The sequence below is a fragment of the Dasypus novemcinctus genome, assembly GCF_030445035.2.
Source record: "Dasypus novemcinctus isolate mDasNov1 chromosome 23 unlocalized genomic scaffold, mDasNov1.1.hap2 SUPER_23_unloc_1, whole genome shotgun sequence".
Taxonomy (NCBI): domain Eukaryota; kingdom Metazoa; phylum Chordata; class Mammalia; order Cingulata; family Dasypodidae; genus Dasypus; species Dasypus novemcinctus.
In genome coordinates this window covers 894,230-910,388 of record NW_026688137.1, presented here as the reverse complement: position 1 = coordinate 910,388, position 16,159 = coordinate 894,230, and the positions used below count along the sequence as shown (strand labels likewise).

General features: G+C 61.3%; 1 protein-coding gene across 1 annotated transcript in view; it reads left to right on the top strand.

Annotated features, from left to right (window-relative positions):
* Positions 1-7,696, top strand: part of LOC131277450 (mitotic spindle assembly checkpoint protein MAD1-like) — a 32,777-nt gene extending 25,081 nt beyond the window's left edge. The window contains exon 3 of the mRNA XM_058292483.2: positions 7,241-7,696. Within this exon, the coding sequence (XP_058148466.1) occupies positions 7,241-7,327 (87 nt within the window). The 3' untranslated portion in view covers positions 7,328-7,696. The remainder of the gene's footprint in view (positions 1-7,240) is intronic.
* The last annotated feature ends 8,463 nt before the right edge of the window (positions 7,697-16,159 follow it).

Below are 16,159 nucleotides of genomic sequence, written 5' to 3'. Positions count from 1 at the left end.
AGTTTGTGGATTCTTATATTGTTCCTTTCAGTGGGTTGTCATTTCCAGTTTCTTTGTTTGCCTTGTTATCTTTTATCACACTCTGTACATTTTAATATTTTAAAGCATTAACTCTGGGAGTTGTGTTTCCATAAAATTCGGGCCCGGCTAGTGAGATGACAGAGACTTCCTTGAGTGCCGGGAGTGTCTAACAAGCACACAGACCGGCACGAGCATCGCCATTCACGGTCCTTGCGGGCTGGCGCTGCTCTGGCCGGCGCTGTCCTGAGGTCAGCCCGTCGGGGTCACCTGGGCTGGCAGGGGAGGGCAGGGTCCTCTCCGTCTGCCACGAGCCTGCGTCTTGTCCTGTGCCTGTGCTTGCTGTGGCCTCCGCAGCCCCCCGTTTACAGGAATGCAGATGCCCTGCCCTGTTTGACGGCTTACGGCAGGCCACCCCTGGCCCAGGCCGACCCGGCGTCGCGCCGTACGCCGCTGTAGCTGCGCAGGCAGCTCTGGAGGGCACGTCCAGTTGTCTCTCCCTCTTGGGGGTTGCGGCTCAGCTTCTGTGGGGGCTGCACCTGGCGCTCCTCAGGCCCCGCCCGGCTGCTTGGGGCATGTGGGGCGGCCCCGTGGACCCGGCAGGCCTTGCTGAGGCCAGGGCAGAGGAGGCTCGGCCGGGTTTGCCTGGAGCGGGATTGGCCCCGGTCTGTGCCTGCACTGCCTGGCCCCCCTCTCCTCGGGGCAAAGCTGGCGGGCACCCAGCGCCCCGAGCCGGCTGTTTCCTTCTCACGCCCACCGCGCCTGGCAGCCCTGGGGTGCTGCAGCCGGCCCCACGTCCAGGTGGGCATCATGCCAACCCACAGGCCCTGTGGCCTGAGGAGCTGGCCCCAAAGGGCCGTGCCCAGGAGCCGTGGGCGGGGGAGCCTGCCTCCTGCCAGAACGAGGACGTCGGGGCCTTGGAGGGCGTGGTGGGCGGAGCAGCGCACGGGCCCACACCCCAGCCGGCCCCGCAGGCCTCGGTGCTGCGGAAGCAGGGCCTGCAGAGCGCCCGGGCCACCATTTCTGCCCCCCAGGGTGCCCCCACCCGCGACGTGAGGGCAGGAGGCGGGCGGACACGTGGCACAAGGCCGGGCGGGCAGCACGGGGCGGGGGCGGCGGCCCTTCTCCCAGGGCTGCTGTGGGGAGCAGGCCCTGCTGTAATTACGGCTCCTAATTGAGGAGCACAAGCCGGAGAAGGAATGTAAATTTCCATATTAGCTTCAGCGCCTGGAAGGGGCGTTGAGTTTGGACGCGAGCAGAGGGCTCTTCCAGGGAGGGTGGAAACGTGCGTCTCGGCAGAGCTGGGAGAGACTGGGAGAGATGGCGTCCGCAAGCTGAGGGCCCTCCCCGCGCCTGCCTATGCCCTCCGGCGTGCGCACAGTCTGTGGGGTGGGCCTGGGAGCGCTTGGAAGGCTCCGGTGACTGCGCTGCAGGTGCCCTCGTGCCCCTCTTTACACGAGCCCTGGGCGCAGGTTCCCTCGGCGACGCTGAAGCGGCGGCTGCAGGCGGCAGGGCGGGGCCTGACCGGCTCCTCTGCACGGCCCTAGGGGGCGCAGCAGCACGCCGGCTCTCGGGCCGATGGCGAGCTGGTGACCACCCTTCTGCCGGCTCAGAACCGGGCACTTGAGGGGGCGGGAGGGGCCCAGGACACACGGGGGCCTGGGGCGGCGGGGCAGGGCACCCGCTGGTCTTGCTGGCGGGAGCGGGGTAGCTGCGGGGAGGGAGAAGTGGTGCTTCGGGGCCAGGCTCGGGGCGGGCAGCCACGGTGGACAGGCACCGCCAGCGCCATGTAGAGGCCCCCTCACTGGCGCGAGCCTTGGACAGGTGAGTGCCATGAGGCACCGTCAGGCGCAGTTCACGAGACGCTGTTCCTGCCCTGGAACCTTCCGCCCGGGGCCTGCACCCCAGCAGGCGCAGCTAGAGCGGCCGGGGTGGGGACAGGCGCGGCGCCCGGGGGGCGCTGGGCGCCGGCGTCCACAGTGCTCAGGGGCTGCACACAGCTCTCGACCCCCGCCCCGTACGCCCAGCTGACCTTGGTGCCCCGTGCGCTCGTGCTGCACCTACTGTGCGCTACACACCCAGTCCTGCAGGGAAAGGAGACGGCGCTCCTGAGTCGACTCACGCGGCAGATGTGGTCTGCAGCACGGGGGTCGCTGCCGGGCTGAGGGCGGGCGGTGGGAGCAAGCGCTACCCCCTCAGGAAGGCTCCCCGGAGGAGGTGGCCCATGAGCCGGCTCTGGGCGACCAGCAAGAGCCGGGCCACACCGCAGTGACCTGGGAACCAGCTGCGTTTCAGCGTCGCCAGCCCGGTTCTAGGCTGGGGCGGGGCCAGGGCGAGCAGGGCGGGGCGGCCGGGGTGAACCGTGGAGAAGTCGACTCCTTGGCAAGTCAGAGCAGAAGAGCGCGTCCTCGACTGGACGTCGTAGCGTAAGTCAGCGTTTCCCCTTCTTTCCTGGAAATCACCCCAAATAACAAGAATGGAAACAGAAACACAGCGAGAACCCTGGTCCCGAGGGAGCCGCTGGGTAAAGACACCGCTTGCTGCGAGGGTGCTGCCAGGGACTCCGCGTCCTGCTTGCCGCGGCGGCGGCAGGGCCTTCCCGGCCAGGTCGGGTCCAAGGCTTGGCAGAGGCCAAGCCAAATGAGGCCCCTGGTGTGTGCGTTGTTTGCGCCAAGCAGCGTCCCTGGCAGCAGAGAAAGGGGCGTTTTCCTCGTGGGCGCTCACAGCCCCCGTCTCGGCCGCGTGAGGAAGTGCTGAGGCTCACGGGCACAGACCCGGGCCATCCTCGGCTGGGTGGAAACAATGCCCGCCGCCATCGCGGCCTGGCTCTCTGCGGAGAAGCCTTTCCTGCAGCACTGGTTTGACTAAAGCTCATGTGTAACAAAAGAGTAATGGAAGGGTAACATCTCCAGATGTTGTAAGAGCAAAGGAAGAGAAATAGGATAGACAACGGCAGAAGAAAAATTCACAGGAAAATAAAAACTTGACAGTAAGCAGATGACAAAAAAGAAAGCTGCCATCCATCCGAATCTGTGAGGCTGGAGCTCTGACGAGCAGCGGCGAGACCAGGGGTGGGTGGGCCGCGGGCAGGCGGTGGGGGCAGGGTCGCTGGGGCAGTGCGGAAGGTCCAGCCCTGGAAGTCAGTGGCTCAATTAGAGATCAGAGCTAACGAGGACGCTCAGAAGCCAGAGGCCGCAGGACTGCTGGGTCCTGGGCACGGGCGTCGCATGTGATAAATGTCGTCGGCAGTGGAGGAGATGGAAGACACGTACGAACATTGATTTTCTCAGCGTTGAGAGCTGCAGCTTAAATATGCCCTTTAAAGGTAACATCAGGTAGGGAAAGTATATTTATCTGTATAAAGGTGAACAGTAAGAAAGATGACACTTAATCAGGTACATGTCACCATGTAGAAATGTTCTGTCTAAAGAAACATAAAAATATAGGTATTACAGAAGTTAAAAATTTTTAAAGCCACCGTGAGAACAAGAAATACAGACTTTCTGAACGGCCAGAGAACTACACACACCAAAAGCAAGCAAACCAAAAGGCTACCTAATAAAACAGTTTTACAATCTATAAAAGGGAAAGTACAGTGTAAAATAATACAACAGAAATAAATCCAAACATAAGTTATATCAAAGTATAAATGGACTAACCTCATGTCTTAAAAGGAAAAAGCTTCCTGAACGTGAATTAAAAAGCAGACCTCTCCAAAAGCTGAGAAATACTGGATGCAGGCGATAAACTTAGAGTGCAGAGGCTGTGATCTTGGTTATAGCCAAGTTTGAAATAAAGGCAGAAAGCCTTGTGGGAGGCAAAGGTAGTAACGCTTCAAGGCCGCAGGTGCTATTTGTAACACACATGGATGTCTGCGTGCCAGGTAATATATCCCTGGGAAGGGCGAGGAGGAGAGACTCAAGGGGAAAGGTCTCGCACACGTCAGTAGTGGAATGTATTTCACTTTCTAATCTGTAATACATCATGTGGGCAAGGAGTAAGTACTAGAGAAAGGGTAAGCCCGTTTACTGTATGTTACACCCCTTACCTCAAAACTACAGAACACAGGTTTTGAAAAGTGCTCATTGAAAACATTCTCAAAATTCAATCAAATTAGTAATAAAATCTTTATAGACTCAACTAGGCGCAGGTAGTAGAACTTCCTCTGATCACAATGTGGTGAAATTTGAAAGTAAGAGCAAAGCTGTTAGGGGGGCAGGAGAGCTCCCCTAATAGAAAATAAAACAACAAAATCTCCATCTTCAACCACTCGAGTCAAAGAAGAAATGCAAGTCAAGGATGCTTAAAATCTAGAAGGTAGTGAAATGACAACACTTACAGAACTGGAAAACAGCAGGAGAGTGCTCGAGGCGAGCTCATGGTTAAATACTTCTGCTGCTGAGCAGAAAGATACGTGGAATGAGCCTCCAGCTCAAGAAAGCGAGAAAGGAAGTAAAATGGTCCTGACCAAGGAGAAGGTGGGAATTTGTAAAGATCAAATCAGAAGTTAGTGACAGGGAAGCGGACTTGGCCCAGTGGTTAGGGCGTCCGCCTACCACATGGGAGGTCCACGGTTCAAACCCCGGGCCTCCTTGACCCGTGTGGAGCGGGCCATGCGCAGCGCTGATGCGCGCAAGGAGTGCCCTGCCACGCAAGGGTGTCCCCGCGGGGGAGCCCCACGCGCAAGGAGTGCGCCCGTGAGGAGAGCCGCCCAGCGTGAGAGAAAGAGCAGCCTGCCCAGGAATGGCGCCGCACACACGGAGAGCTGACACAGCAAGATGACGCAACAAAGAGAAACACAGATTCCCAGTGCTGCTGACAACAACAGAAGTGGACAAGACGCAGCAAATAGACACAGAGAGCAGACAACTGGGGTGGGGGTGGGAGTGTGGGGGGGAGATAAATAAATAAATCTCTAAAAAAAAAAAAGAAGGGCAAATACCTTGGAGCCGCTGAGAAACTTTCAGGAGGGGCCAGGCCCGCGTGGGGCTGGCTGGTGGTCCGGGGTCTCGTTGATGTGAGCGCATTACTGTGCACACGCCAGGCCCCGTGGCACCACTGAGGCTTTAGAACGTGGACGGAAGGGATCATTTTCTGGAAAATAAAACTATCAATTTTTTAACAGACCAATTCCTAAAGGTGTCACAAAACTGCCCTCCCTGCTCCCCCTATAAAAAGGAACAGAAAACGCGGCCCCGAGTCTGTGTCACAGGGAGGCTCTGCCGGATCCTGAGGACGCGGCGCGGCCGGAGCCCACAGCGGGGAGGTGACGCGCAGCCTGCCCGTAGGTGCGCTTTCTCCCGCCACCGCAAGCGGTTGCAGGCCGTGGTGACACATCAGTGCGTGTTAAACACACCGTGTCTCAGGGAGGCGGTTTGGCGTCGGGTCTCGGGTTCCGCAGAGGGCTTCTCTGGATGTGCGGAAGAGGCCAGCGGCCCAGCCTGCAGCCCCGACCAGAATGCCTCGTGAGGTAGGAGTGCGGCGGTCATCTCTTAGCTTGGTGAAATATGCCTATTTCAACCAGAAACAACATGCTCTAAGTAAGAAAATGCTAGATCCAGTTCCAATGAAGCCAAAGGCAAGTTAAGGCTGTCCAAGATTGCCTCTGTAATTTGTATGATTCTGGAGATACCGGTCATCAAAATTAGGCAAGAATGGGAAGTGGATGTGGCTCAAGCAGTTGGGTGCCCGCCTACCACATGGGAGGCCCCAGGTTCAGTGTCTGGTGCCTCCTAAAGAAGAAGAGCAAGACAGCAAGCTGACACGACAGGCTGGCACAATAAGTAGATGCTACGAGATGATGCAACAAGGAGGCACAATGAGAGACTCAACAAGCAGAGAACAGATACGGCTCAAGCCTCCTTCCCACATGGGAGGTTCCAGGTTCAGTTCCCAGTACCTCCTAAGAAGAAGATGAGCAGACACAGGGAACACAAAATGAACAGGCAGAGGGAGCAGCCAGCGAGCGCAAACAATGGGGGGCGGGGGGGTAAATGTTTTTTTTTAAAAATTAGGCAAGAAAAAGAACTGCATGTTGGGAAGGAGAGAGCTTCACTCTGCAGGTGCTGCACTCACGCCCCAAGAGAGTCATGGGAAACTGCTGCCGTCAGAGGCTTTCCTAAGAGGCGGGGAACTCCATTTATATTCCGAAATTTTGGGAAAGCCATATGTATATACAGACCCAACTGTAGAGATACAGGAGGAGGAAATGGGCACACTTGCTGCAGCATCCAGAAGAGGCCAAAGAGCCCAGACCCCCCCAAGGCAGGGCCCGGAGCCAGCGCGGCACCTGCGGGAGGAAAGCCAGGGCTGCCTCTGCGCCTGGGAAGGAGCGGGAGGCCGACGCCCTCGTGTCCCAGAGCCGCCTCCGGGGTCCATGTGCGCGTCCCTGAAGGGCTTTCGTCGGTTGCTGGTGGGTGAACGTTTTCGTGGAAAATCCAGCGAGAGTCCCCAGGATCCTGGCGCCGGTAGGCAGTGGGTGCGTGGTGGCCCCGGCGGGTCCTGGACGCGTCGGGCATCGCCGTCCTGCAGGGCGCCTGCGGCGTGTGCGGGCAGAAGAGCGGGCAGGCTGCCAGGACGGAGTCGGACGTGTCCCCAGCCAGCTCCCAAAGCCGTGGCATGGGGCGCAATCCAGCCAGTCTCGGACTAGAGAGGGCGCTGCCCCGGCTCAGCCATGTCCTGTGCCGCCCCTGGGAAGCCTGCCCGTGCCCCACGCCTCCCCCGTGCGGCCTTCCTGCCCATGCCCTGCACCCCGTGCCCTGCGCCCTGGCCCCCCTGGCGGGAAGCACCCCGCCTCCCTCCGCCTCTCTGGCCCGGCGCCCACCGTCCCCCCTTGCCCCATTGCCCCTTTCTCCCGCCCCAGGTGTCCCAAGCGGCCTCTCGCAGCCCTTCTGGGCCGTTCCTGCGTCTCCGTGCCCTGAGGGAACTGGAAGTCACGGCCTAAACGTTAGGGCGGCTAGAAGCGCGGAAGCCGCATGGTCGGCCGTGTCCTGCCGGCTCCCCCGGCCTGCGCCTGCCGGGGCTCTGGCTGCTTGGGGACGAGCGCTGGACGGCAGCAGGGCGGCGTGAGCGGGTCAGAGTGGGGGACCCGGCCGTGCGGGCACCGGGGCTCTGGGAGGTGGGTGGCAGGCGGTGTCCCCACAGCGTCCCTCCCCGGGGGCGAGCCTGGGCGGGGTCCCGGCAGCGCCGTGGCTGAGCTGACCTCTGCCCTGTCCCCCTGCAGCTGGAGATGGAGCTGAAGATCCTCAAGGCCCAGTCTGCCGACCAGAGCTTCCCGGCCTCCAGGGAGGAGGTGGGCGCGCTGAGGTAGGCCCTGCGCCCCTGCAGCTCGGCTCCCCACGCTGCGGTGACGACGAGCACCTGGAGTCGGCCCCTCTCCGGCTGCCTCCGGGAAGCCTCTTTGCACGCCACGTCATATCCTCGTAGAAGCAGGCCTGCCTGCGCCAGCGCGGGCCTGCCTCTTGTTTCTGGGCCCCTGTGGCAGATGCAGGATGCCCTGGTCTCAGCAGGACCCCGTCACGCGCCTCCCGCCATGGCTGCCTCTGTGGCCGGCGGAATGGATGCTGGAGGGGAGCACGCTTGGCCTTCCCCTCGCTTTCCAGAGGCCGCCGGGGTCCGTGTGCGGAGGCCTGTCCCCAGGGGTCAGCGCAGCCCAGCCACGGCTCTGGCTCCACCAGCACCTTCCGGACCCTCGGGCGGGGTCCCCCGGTGGAGAGCGGCAGGGCTCTGTGGAGGCCCTGCTTCCCCTTTGGCCCCCGGGCAGCCGTCTGTCCTGCGGGGCTCTTGGGCGGGGGCGGCAGGCGGGTGAGCCGAGGCAGCGCGGCCCGGCCGCCGCGGAGTCAGGGCCGCGCAGCTGCTTCTCACCTGGGGGCCCCCTGGGTGCTCCTGGGCCAGAGGCGAGGACGTGGCACCCAGACAGGCCCAGCCTCCGCAGGCAGCGGGGCACCTCGGCATGAGTGGGGGGGCGAGCGGAAGCCCAGGCTTTGGGCGCGCGCCTCCCCCACCGCTGCAGGGGCCTGGGGCACCTCACAGCTCTCCCCCCGGGCTCGGTGTTTCCAGCAGCGACAGGACCACAGCCCCAGGCGGCAGGGCTGTTGAGGACGCGCTGGGCTGACTGGGCCGTGTCCGCGGGGGGCCGTGCAGACCCCCGCGAGCCCGAGGCCTCTCCCTCGCCTCCACGGCCCTCAAGCGTGGCCAGCTCGGCTGCTCGACCCAGGTCCTGGTTGGGTCGTTGCTCGCTTGCAGCCTTTCCTGGGCTCCTGGTGCCCAGGCCTGGCCGTGCCGGGGGCGGTGACGGGGAGTGGGCACCTGCCAGGGGCTCTGGGCTGGCCGGGGTGGGGGCGCCTCGCAGGGAGGCAGGGGCGGCGGCCCGAGGGCAGCCTGGAGGCGGGGCCCGCAGCCTTCATCCCAAGAGCAGCGCCAGCCGAGCGGTGACTGCCCAGTTGTCCTCGGGAGCCGCCCTGATGCCGGGGGTAGAGAGACCCGTGCCAGGCCTGGGTCCCCGGCCTCCCCCCACCCTCAGTCCCAGGAGGAAGGTGCTTCCCCCCGCACGGGGGGCGGGAGGGCCCCGGGGAGCCGTTATCACCAGCAGGGCGTGGTGGGCGGGGGCAGCACGGGGGGGCCTTGGGGGGCAGAGCAAGCCTGGGGGGGGCCTTTGTCCCCGCCCTGGGGGCCACAGCTGTGGGTAGGCCCGGTGGGGGCTCTGCCCTCGACCCCCGCCGCCCTCCTTGGGGCGCGCTCTTCCCTGTGCCCCCTGCTGCCCGCTCTCCCCAGAGGCGTCTGCTGCCCAGCACGGCAGTCTCGAAAACCGTCCCTTGTGTGCGTGCCGTGGGCACAGTGGGCAAGCACGCGCTCGTGTGGGCCAACGATAGCAGTGCTCGGTTTCTCTTTTTCTCCTGGACTTGCTTCTTCAGCTCACAGAAGCTTCGCCGTCGCTTTCCTCTCCGCCGAGATCAAAGCCGTGTATCCCACGGCCTGTTAGGAGGCCGCGCCCTGGGCAGGCACCTGTGTCGCCCCTGGAGAGAGGCGGGCGCATGCCCAGAGCGCTGCCGAGGACACTGGCACACACCTCGGCCTTCTCGCCAGCTGAGCGCAGGGGGCGGGAAGGGGGCGGGCGGGGGCCAGGCTGGGTGCCGCGGCAGGTGCACCCCCCGGAGACCCCAGGCCCAAGCCTGCTCCCAGCCACCTCCTCCTCCGAGGACCTTGGCAGGGGCCTCTGGGCCCCCCAATCCCCCTTACTCCATCTCCCACTCCCCGCACAGCCCCCCACTGACCCCCACTTCCCCTGCTCCCCTCACCTCACCACCCCCCACTCCCCTCACTGACCCCGCTCCCCTTACTGCCCCACGCCCCTCACCGCCCCCCACTCCCCCTGCTCCCCTCACTGCCCCCACTCCCTCCCCACCACCGCCCCCCACTCCCCCTGCTCCCCTCACTGCCCCCCACTCCCAACCACCCCCCACTCCCCCCGCTCCCCTCACTGTCCCCCACTCCCTCCCCACCACCCCCCCGCTCCCCTCCCCTCACTGTTCCCACTCCCCTCACCGCCCCCTGCTCCCCTCACCTCACTGCCCCCACTCCCCTCACCTCCCCCCACTCCCCTCACCACCCCCCGCTCCCCTCACCTCACTGCCCCCCACTCCCTCCCCACCACCCCCCGCTCCCCTCACCTCACTGCCCCCACTCCCCTCACCGTCCCCCGCTCCCCTCACTGCCCCGCTCTGCCTCCCTAAAATGAGTCCTGTCCCCAGGGCTGGTGCCTGCCGCCCCTCCTCTCCGTGGACACCACCTCATCCTGGCCCCGGGGCGTGTGGCCCAGGCAGATGCACAGTGGCCTCCATTGGCTCTTGGCACCCCAGGGCCCGTGTGTGGTGCAGCTTCCAAGCAGCAGGTGCACAGGACGCGGGCTCGTGGGCATGTCCCCTTGGCTGTCCCCTGGGCCCGGCTTGCTGGGGCAGAGTGGCTGCCGGCAAGCTGAAGCCCCGGCTTCTCATGCCAGCTTCTGCCAGGAGACGCCAGCGAGGGTTCAGGCCACAGGCCTCACGTCCATCATCCTCTTCCCACCAGCAGGGAGGAGGGTGGAGAGGACGCAACGACCACAAAGCTGCCCGCTGCGCTTGGTAGCCCAGCGCCCCCCCCGGGCGTGGAGGGCTCGGACAGGCCCCGGAGCCTCCTCGAAGGGGCTGCTTCGGGGGCAGCAGAGCGGCCAGACCAGCTCGGCCCTGCCTCCTCATCAGCCCGGGACCGGCCCCCCAGCGCTGAGGGGGTTGCGGCCGCGGCTTGTGACTCCGTCACCTGCTTGCTGCATGCGGTGCACGTGCACACACGTATCTGTGGCCTCGTACCTTGTGTGTGCTCGCACACGCAGCACTGCTTTGACGGAGCAGCCAGGAGGGGACTTCAGTCGAGAGCTGAGTGGCCGCGGCTGGAGGGCCTTTCAACAGGAACGAACCTGGACTCCCTTTCTGCTGTCACGCAGCAGCTCTAGGAAAGCCCACAGCCGCTGTGGGTGGAGCAGCGGGGTAGGGTGCCAGCGGGTCCACAGCCCGCGTCTGAGCCGGTGCCTGCGGCCCTCGCCCTCCGGCCCCACTCGGGAGGCCCCCCCGGTCCTGGGTTTGGGGGCCTCGGTGTGGGCCTAGCAGTCCTCTGCGGACCCACTGCCAGCACCTGCGAGCTGGGGCGGCAGGCTGGCCCAGTGCCGTCCCCAGCCCAGCCCGCCCAGGGCTTTTGGGCTCGGAGAGCGAAAGCCACTTCTGTTCATTCTGTCCTGCTTCACACCGGCTGACTCCAGGACTGCCGAGCACAGCCTTGAGCCCTGGGCCTGGGTCCAGAACCTTCTTTCCTGGACCCATTCTGCCCTGGGCCTGGGACCTTCTCTGCTGAGCCCAGAACGTTCTGTCCTGGGCCTGGGTCCGGAACCATGCTGTTGCCCCACTGAAGGCAGCGCAGGGGCCACCCTCGCACTGCTCCCGGCTCCGGCCTGCCCCCGGGCGTCAGCGCCAGCCTCCCGCCAGCACCCACTGCTGTGCTTTGCTCAGAGCACCTGGGGGTCTTGAGGCCCACTGCTACCACCACACCCCTGAAGAGATGCCAGGCTGGTGGCTGCCGGCCGCAGAGACCCCAGGCTGCAGATCCCAGCCCCCCGCTGCAGGCAGTGAGGGTCTGGGCTGCGGCCTGGCTGCTGGGCCACATCACCTGCTGCCTCCCCCGTCCTCTGCAGCGGGCAGTGCCCGAGGATGCCGAGCACGGCCCACGGAGCCCGCGCCCCCCGCACTGGGCGTCGCCCCCGAGCCCTGGCCGCTGAGACGCCCCGGGAGCGGCTTTGGCATGGTCCACGGTGACACGCTGCGTCGCTGTGACACGCTGCGCTGTCCTTGGCCCCCGGCTCCTCTGCTGCCACCCGCGTGCCGTCCCGCCAGCTGTTTCCTTTTTGTGGTTTTCATCCTCGTGACCATCTTTTCCGTCCTTGTCTGCTTTATAAAATTTCCTCAAATTTCCCAGATTGTCCTGACCTTGAGTTTTGCTTTATGAATTCCAGTCACGCTTTTGTTTTCCCGGGACTTTCCTCTCGTCTTGCTGAGGCTGCCTCTGGACGGCCTCTTGTGAGCTTTGGGGAGCGCGGCACGCTCGCTCATGGCGCCAGCGCAGTGCTCCGGGAGGCGTTTTCCTCTGCGTCCTCCGCCCAGGCTGCTGTCGAGGTGTTGCCTGGTGGCCGGCCCGTCCTCTGTGCTCAGGGCTCCTCTGTGCCTGGGATCCTTGGCCGTCTGGCCCCGCGGGGTCAGCACCTGTGACCCTGGCTTCAGTGAAGTCCCGCCCACCCAGGCCGTTTCCCGGGAACCCTCCACCAGCACCTGTTTTACTTTCCCAGTTTCTAAAAGAAACCGCGCGTGACGGGTTGGCTTAAACGCTGGGAACTTACTGGCTCACAGTTTTGAGGCCAGAAGTCCAAAATCGAGGTGCAGCAAAGTGATGCTTCTTTGGTTTACCTGTCAAAAGCAGCGCACGTCGCAGCGTCTTCTGGCTGCCCCCCGCCCCCCAGCTTCTCCCTGTGGCTGTAGCAGGAGTAAACCCCATCCTGAGTGAGCAGGGCCCCAGCCCCGTGCCAAGATGCTTTTCAAGGGCCCCCACCCACGATGGACCACGCCGGAGCGTGGTTTGGGGGTCCATGGCGCCAAGCCGCACAGGCCTGGTGCTGTCCACAGAGGGGCCCCCGTCCAGGGCTGACAGGGCAGCGCCGCCACAGGGAAGCCTCCTTGGCCCTGCGTCCTGTGTTAACCTGGCGCCCTTCGGTCTAGAAGGGAGACCCCCATGTCGTGAAGACGGGAGCACAGCGAGCAGCGAGTGAGAGAAGGGGCGCGCTCGATTCTGAAAGCACCTCCAGCCCCGGGTTCCCGCCCGCGGGCTCTCGCCGCACCGCCACTTGCCTGGACGGGTCACGAGAGGCCCCCAGCCCAGAGCCACCCACAGGCAGGCGACAAAGCCCAAAAGAGCCTGTCCCCTGCCACGGCCGGGGGAGGGCAGGCCCATCTCACAGGCCCGGCCTGGCCTCAGCAGATGCCCCCACCTGCCCGCGTCCTCCGAGGGTGAGCGCCATGCGCCCCTGCCCCACGGGGCGAGCAGCAGTGCTCAGACCCTGCCGGGCGTCGTCCGGCCAGCGGGGAGCTGACCTTCCACCCACTGCCCAGTGCAGGGGCCGTGCTGACCCCCCTGCCGCAGCTCGGGCCGAGCAGGGAGCAGCGCCTCTCCCCGTCCACCCTCCCATCAACAGGGCATGAGGGCGGCGTCTCCCGCTCCGTCCAGTGTCAGAGCAGCCGGGAGGGCTGTGCTCTGCCCCACCGCGGCCCCCAGCCTCGTGCTCACAGCCCCCGTCTGCAGTGAGGCCGAGTAGCCGGTGCCCGGCTCTGCCCAGGGCACAGGCGCCGAGCAGCCCCCCCGGACCCGGAAGCTGCCTGCTGAGAAGGTTCCGGAGCACCAGGCCTCTCAGCCGAACTCTCAGGATGTCCAGAACGTGTGTGCCCGAACCAGCACCAGTGAGGGGCTAGAAGAGACGGTGCAGGTGTCGGGACCGCCTGGCGACCGCCTCAGGGCAGCAGTCGTAAAAAGGTTTCAACAACAACAAGGCCTCTCAAAACAAACAAAAAAACTTTAAAATCTCAGCCAAAAAATAGAAAGTGTATGAAAAAGAGCTAAGTGCATTACAGGATTACAAAACACAATAACCAGAATAAATATTCCCTGGAGAGACTCAGTGTCAGGTTGGAGAAATAAAGAATCTGTGACCTCGAGCCCAGATAAATAGAATTATGTAATCTGACCAAAGAGAAGATAGACGGAAAAAAAGAAGCACAGTGCCTGGGGAGCTGTGGTTAGAAACAGCCGAGTGTGCCGTCTGAGTCCCGGAAGGGAAGAGGATCGTGGGGCTGGAAAAACTCCTGGAGAAGCAACCTGAAAATTTCCTAAACTGGGTAAAAGGCACAAATGTGCAGATTTTAAAAAGCCGAACAAACCCCACACCAGATAAACCAAAGGAATCTGCCAGAAGGCATTCTAAGCAGTTTTCTGAAAATTAAGACAAACTCTTTAAGGAAGCTAGAGAGATGACGTGTGGCCGGCGAGGACTCCAGTCAAGGGACAGCAAATTCCTCGTCTTCACTCAGAGGCCGGAAGGCAACGTGCCATCTGGTGAGAACACCCTTCAGGAACCAGGGAGGGCAGGGCACGCGCAGGCGGAGGAAGCAGAGCCCAGAGCCTGCCCGTGAAGATCGGCTCAGGAAGCTGTCCAGACCCGAGGAGAAAGGAGAGCAAAGGAAACCCACAGTAAGCGGAAGAGAGAGGCAATGGTCAGGGCAACACCAGAAACCAGAAAGAGGAAAACAACAGAATTACTGAAACAAAAAGCCGGTTCTTTGAAAAAATTGGAAAACCTCTCACAAAATGGAAAAATATAAAAAGAGAGAAGACACAAGCCTCCCTGTCAGGAACGAAAGGAGACACCACGCAGGCCCTGCAGCCTTCAAAGGGCGTGGGGGGGCGTGGCTGGGGCTCACCTGATCGGGCTCCCGCCCACTACGGGGGGCCCTGGGTTCGCGTCCTGGGGCCTCCTGGTGAAGGCAGGCTGGCCCGGGCCTGCGGAGAGCTGACAGCCCACGCCCATGGAGAGCTGGCGCAGCAAGGTGACGCAGCACAAGGGAGACGAGCAGACACACAAGAACACAGCGAATGGACACAGAGAGCAGACGGTGAGCAAATGGCAAGGACGGAGAGAATAAATAAAAATAAATCTTTAAAAAAAAAATAGGACATTTTGGGAAACTAGGGATTACTTTATATTATCAATTCAATAACTTAGAAGCAGCAGACCAGCTCCTTAAACCACAAACTGCCGAAACTCAACGAAGACGAGATAGAAGGGGAAGCGGATGTGGCTCAAGCGATTGGACTCCAATCTACCATATGGACGGTCCAGGGTTTGATTCCCAGGGCCTCCTGGGAGGTGAGCTGGCCCATGTGGAGATCTGACCCCTGCAGGACTGCTGGCCTGAACAGAGAGCTGGTGCAGCAAGATGACACAACAAAAAGAGACACAGAGGAGAGACAATAAGAGACGCAGCAGACCAGGGAGATGAGGTGGCACAAGAGATTGAGCGCCTCTCTCCCGCTCTGGAAGGTCCCAGGATCAGTTCCCAGTGCCGCCTGAAGAGAAGCCTAGCAGACACAGAAGAACACACAGGAATGAACACAGACAGTGGACAGTGGGGGGAGGGGATAAATAAGTCTTTAAAAAAAATTTTTTAAATGAGATAGAAAATCAAGATAGTTTTATAAACATTTTGAAAAATGAATTTGTAATTAAAATGCTTTCAAAAAGATATCTCCAGGCCCAAACATTTTCCTTGAGGAATTTTACCGAACATTCAAAGAATAATTAACATCAGTTTTATGCAACCTCTTCCAGATAATAGAGTACATCTCAACTCATTTTGTGAGGACATTATTTCCCTGATACCAAAACTAGACAAAGATAAGATAGTATAAAAGAAAGGCAGGAGGGAAGGAAGGAAAAACGACAGACCAATATCCCTTATAAACTTAGATGCGAGAACCCTCAGCAAAACAGTAGCAAATCAAGCCCAGCAATTTATGAAAGTATTCTGTACACTGACCAGGTGGGTTTTATTTCACTTATACAAGGCTGGTTCAGTATTTGAAAATCCATCAATTCAATCCTTCATATCAAAATATTACAGAAAGAAACCCTGTGATCAAGTCAGCTGATTGAGGCAGAGCCCACGTAAACATGCCCGCTGCGTCCTGACAGCTCCGGAAGGGCCCGGCGCGGGAAGAGCCGTCTTAGGGCGCCGTGCCATGGGCATGCCGGGGGAGCATCAGCCTCGGACGCTCCCCTCGCACCCACGGGGTGACTGAGCGTGGGTGGCGGCCCTGAAGGTAGAGCGCACACCTCTAAGCGACAGAAGCTGAGGATGAGACTCTGGTACCTCAGGCAGGCAAAGAGCTTTTAGACTTGGCAACAAATGCACTTTCCCTAGAAAGAAAAATAATAAATTGGCCCTCATCAGGTTAAAATCTTTTGCTCTGCTAAAGGCCCTTTGAAGAGGATGAAAAGACAAGCTACAGACAGAAAGTATTTGCAGATGTCCTTCCTACAATGGCCTAGTATCTAGACTGTTTAAAAACTTGCACTGTAAACAGTAAAACACAGAATGGGCAAAAGACACAAACAGGCTTTCCTCCAGGGAGAATTGGTGGAGGGCCAAGGAGCGCATGAGAAGACGTGCAGTTTCATCAGCCATCAGGAAACGCAAGTACAACGGCCAGGAGGCGCGTCCCCAGCCTTGGAACAGCCCCTGCCCCTGCCCGGAGGCCTCGGGTCCTCCGCGGCATCGAGATTTCTTCCCTTGTCTTTAGTTTTCAGCAGGTTTATTTTGACCTAGATTTCTTCAGACTTATCCTCTTTGGGGTTTGCTAAGTTCGAGAATCTGTCGGGTATTTCTTTGGCAAACCTTGGGGTGCTGTCAGCCCTGGTTTCCGCACGTACTCTTCAGCGCTGCGGTCTTGTCTCCTGGTCGTTTGCCGAAACGTCCTCTCTCCTGTCGGAACCCGGCAGCCGGGTCCTGCCTCCCCA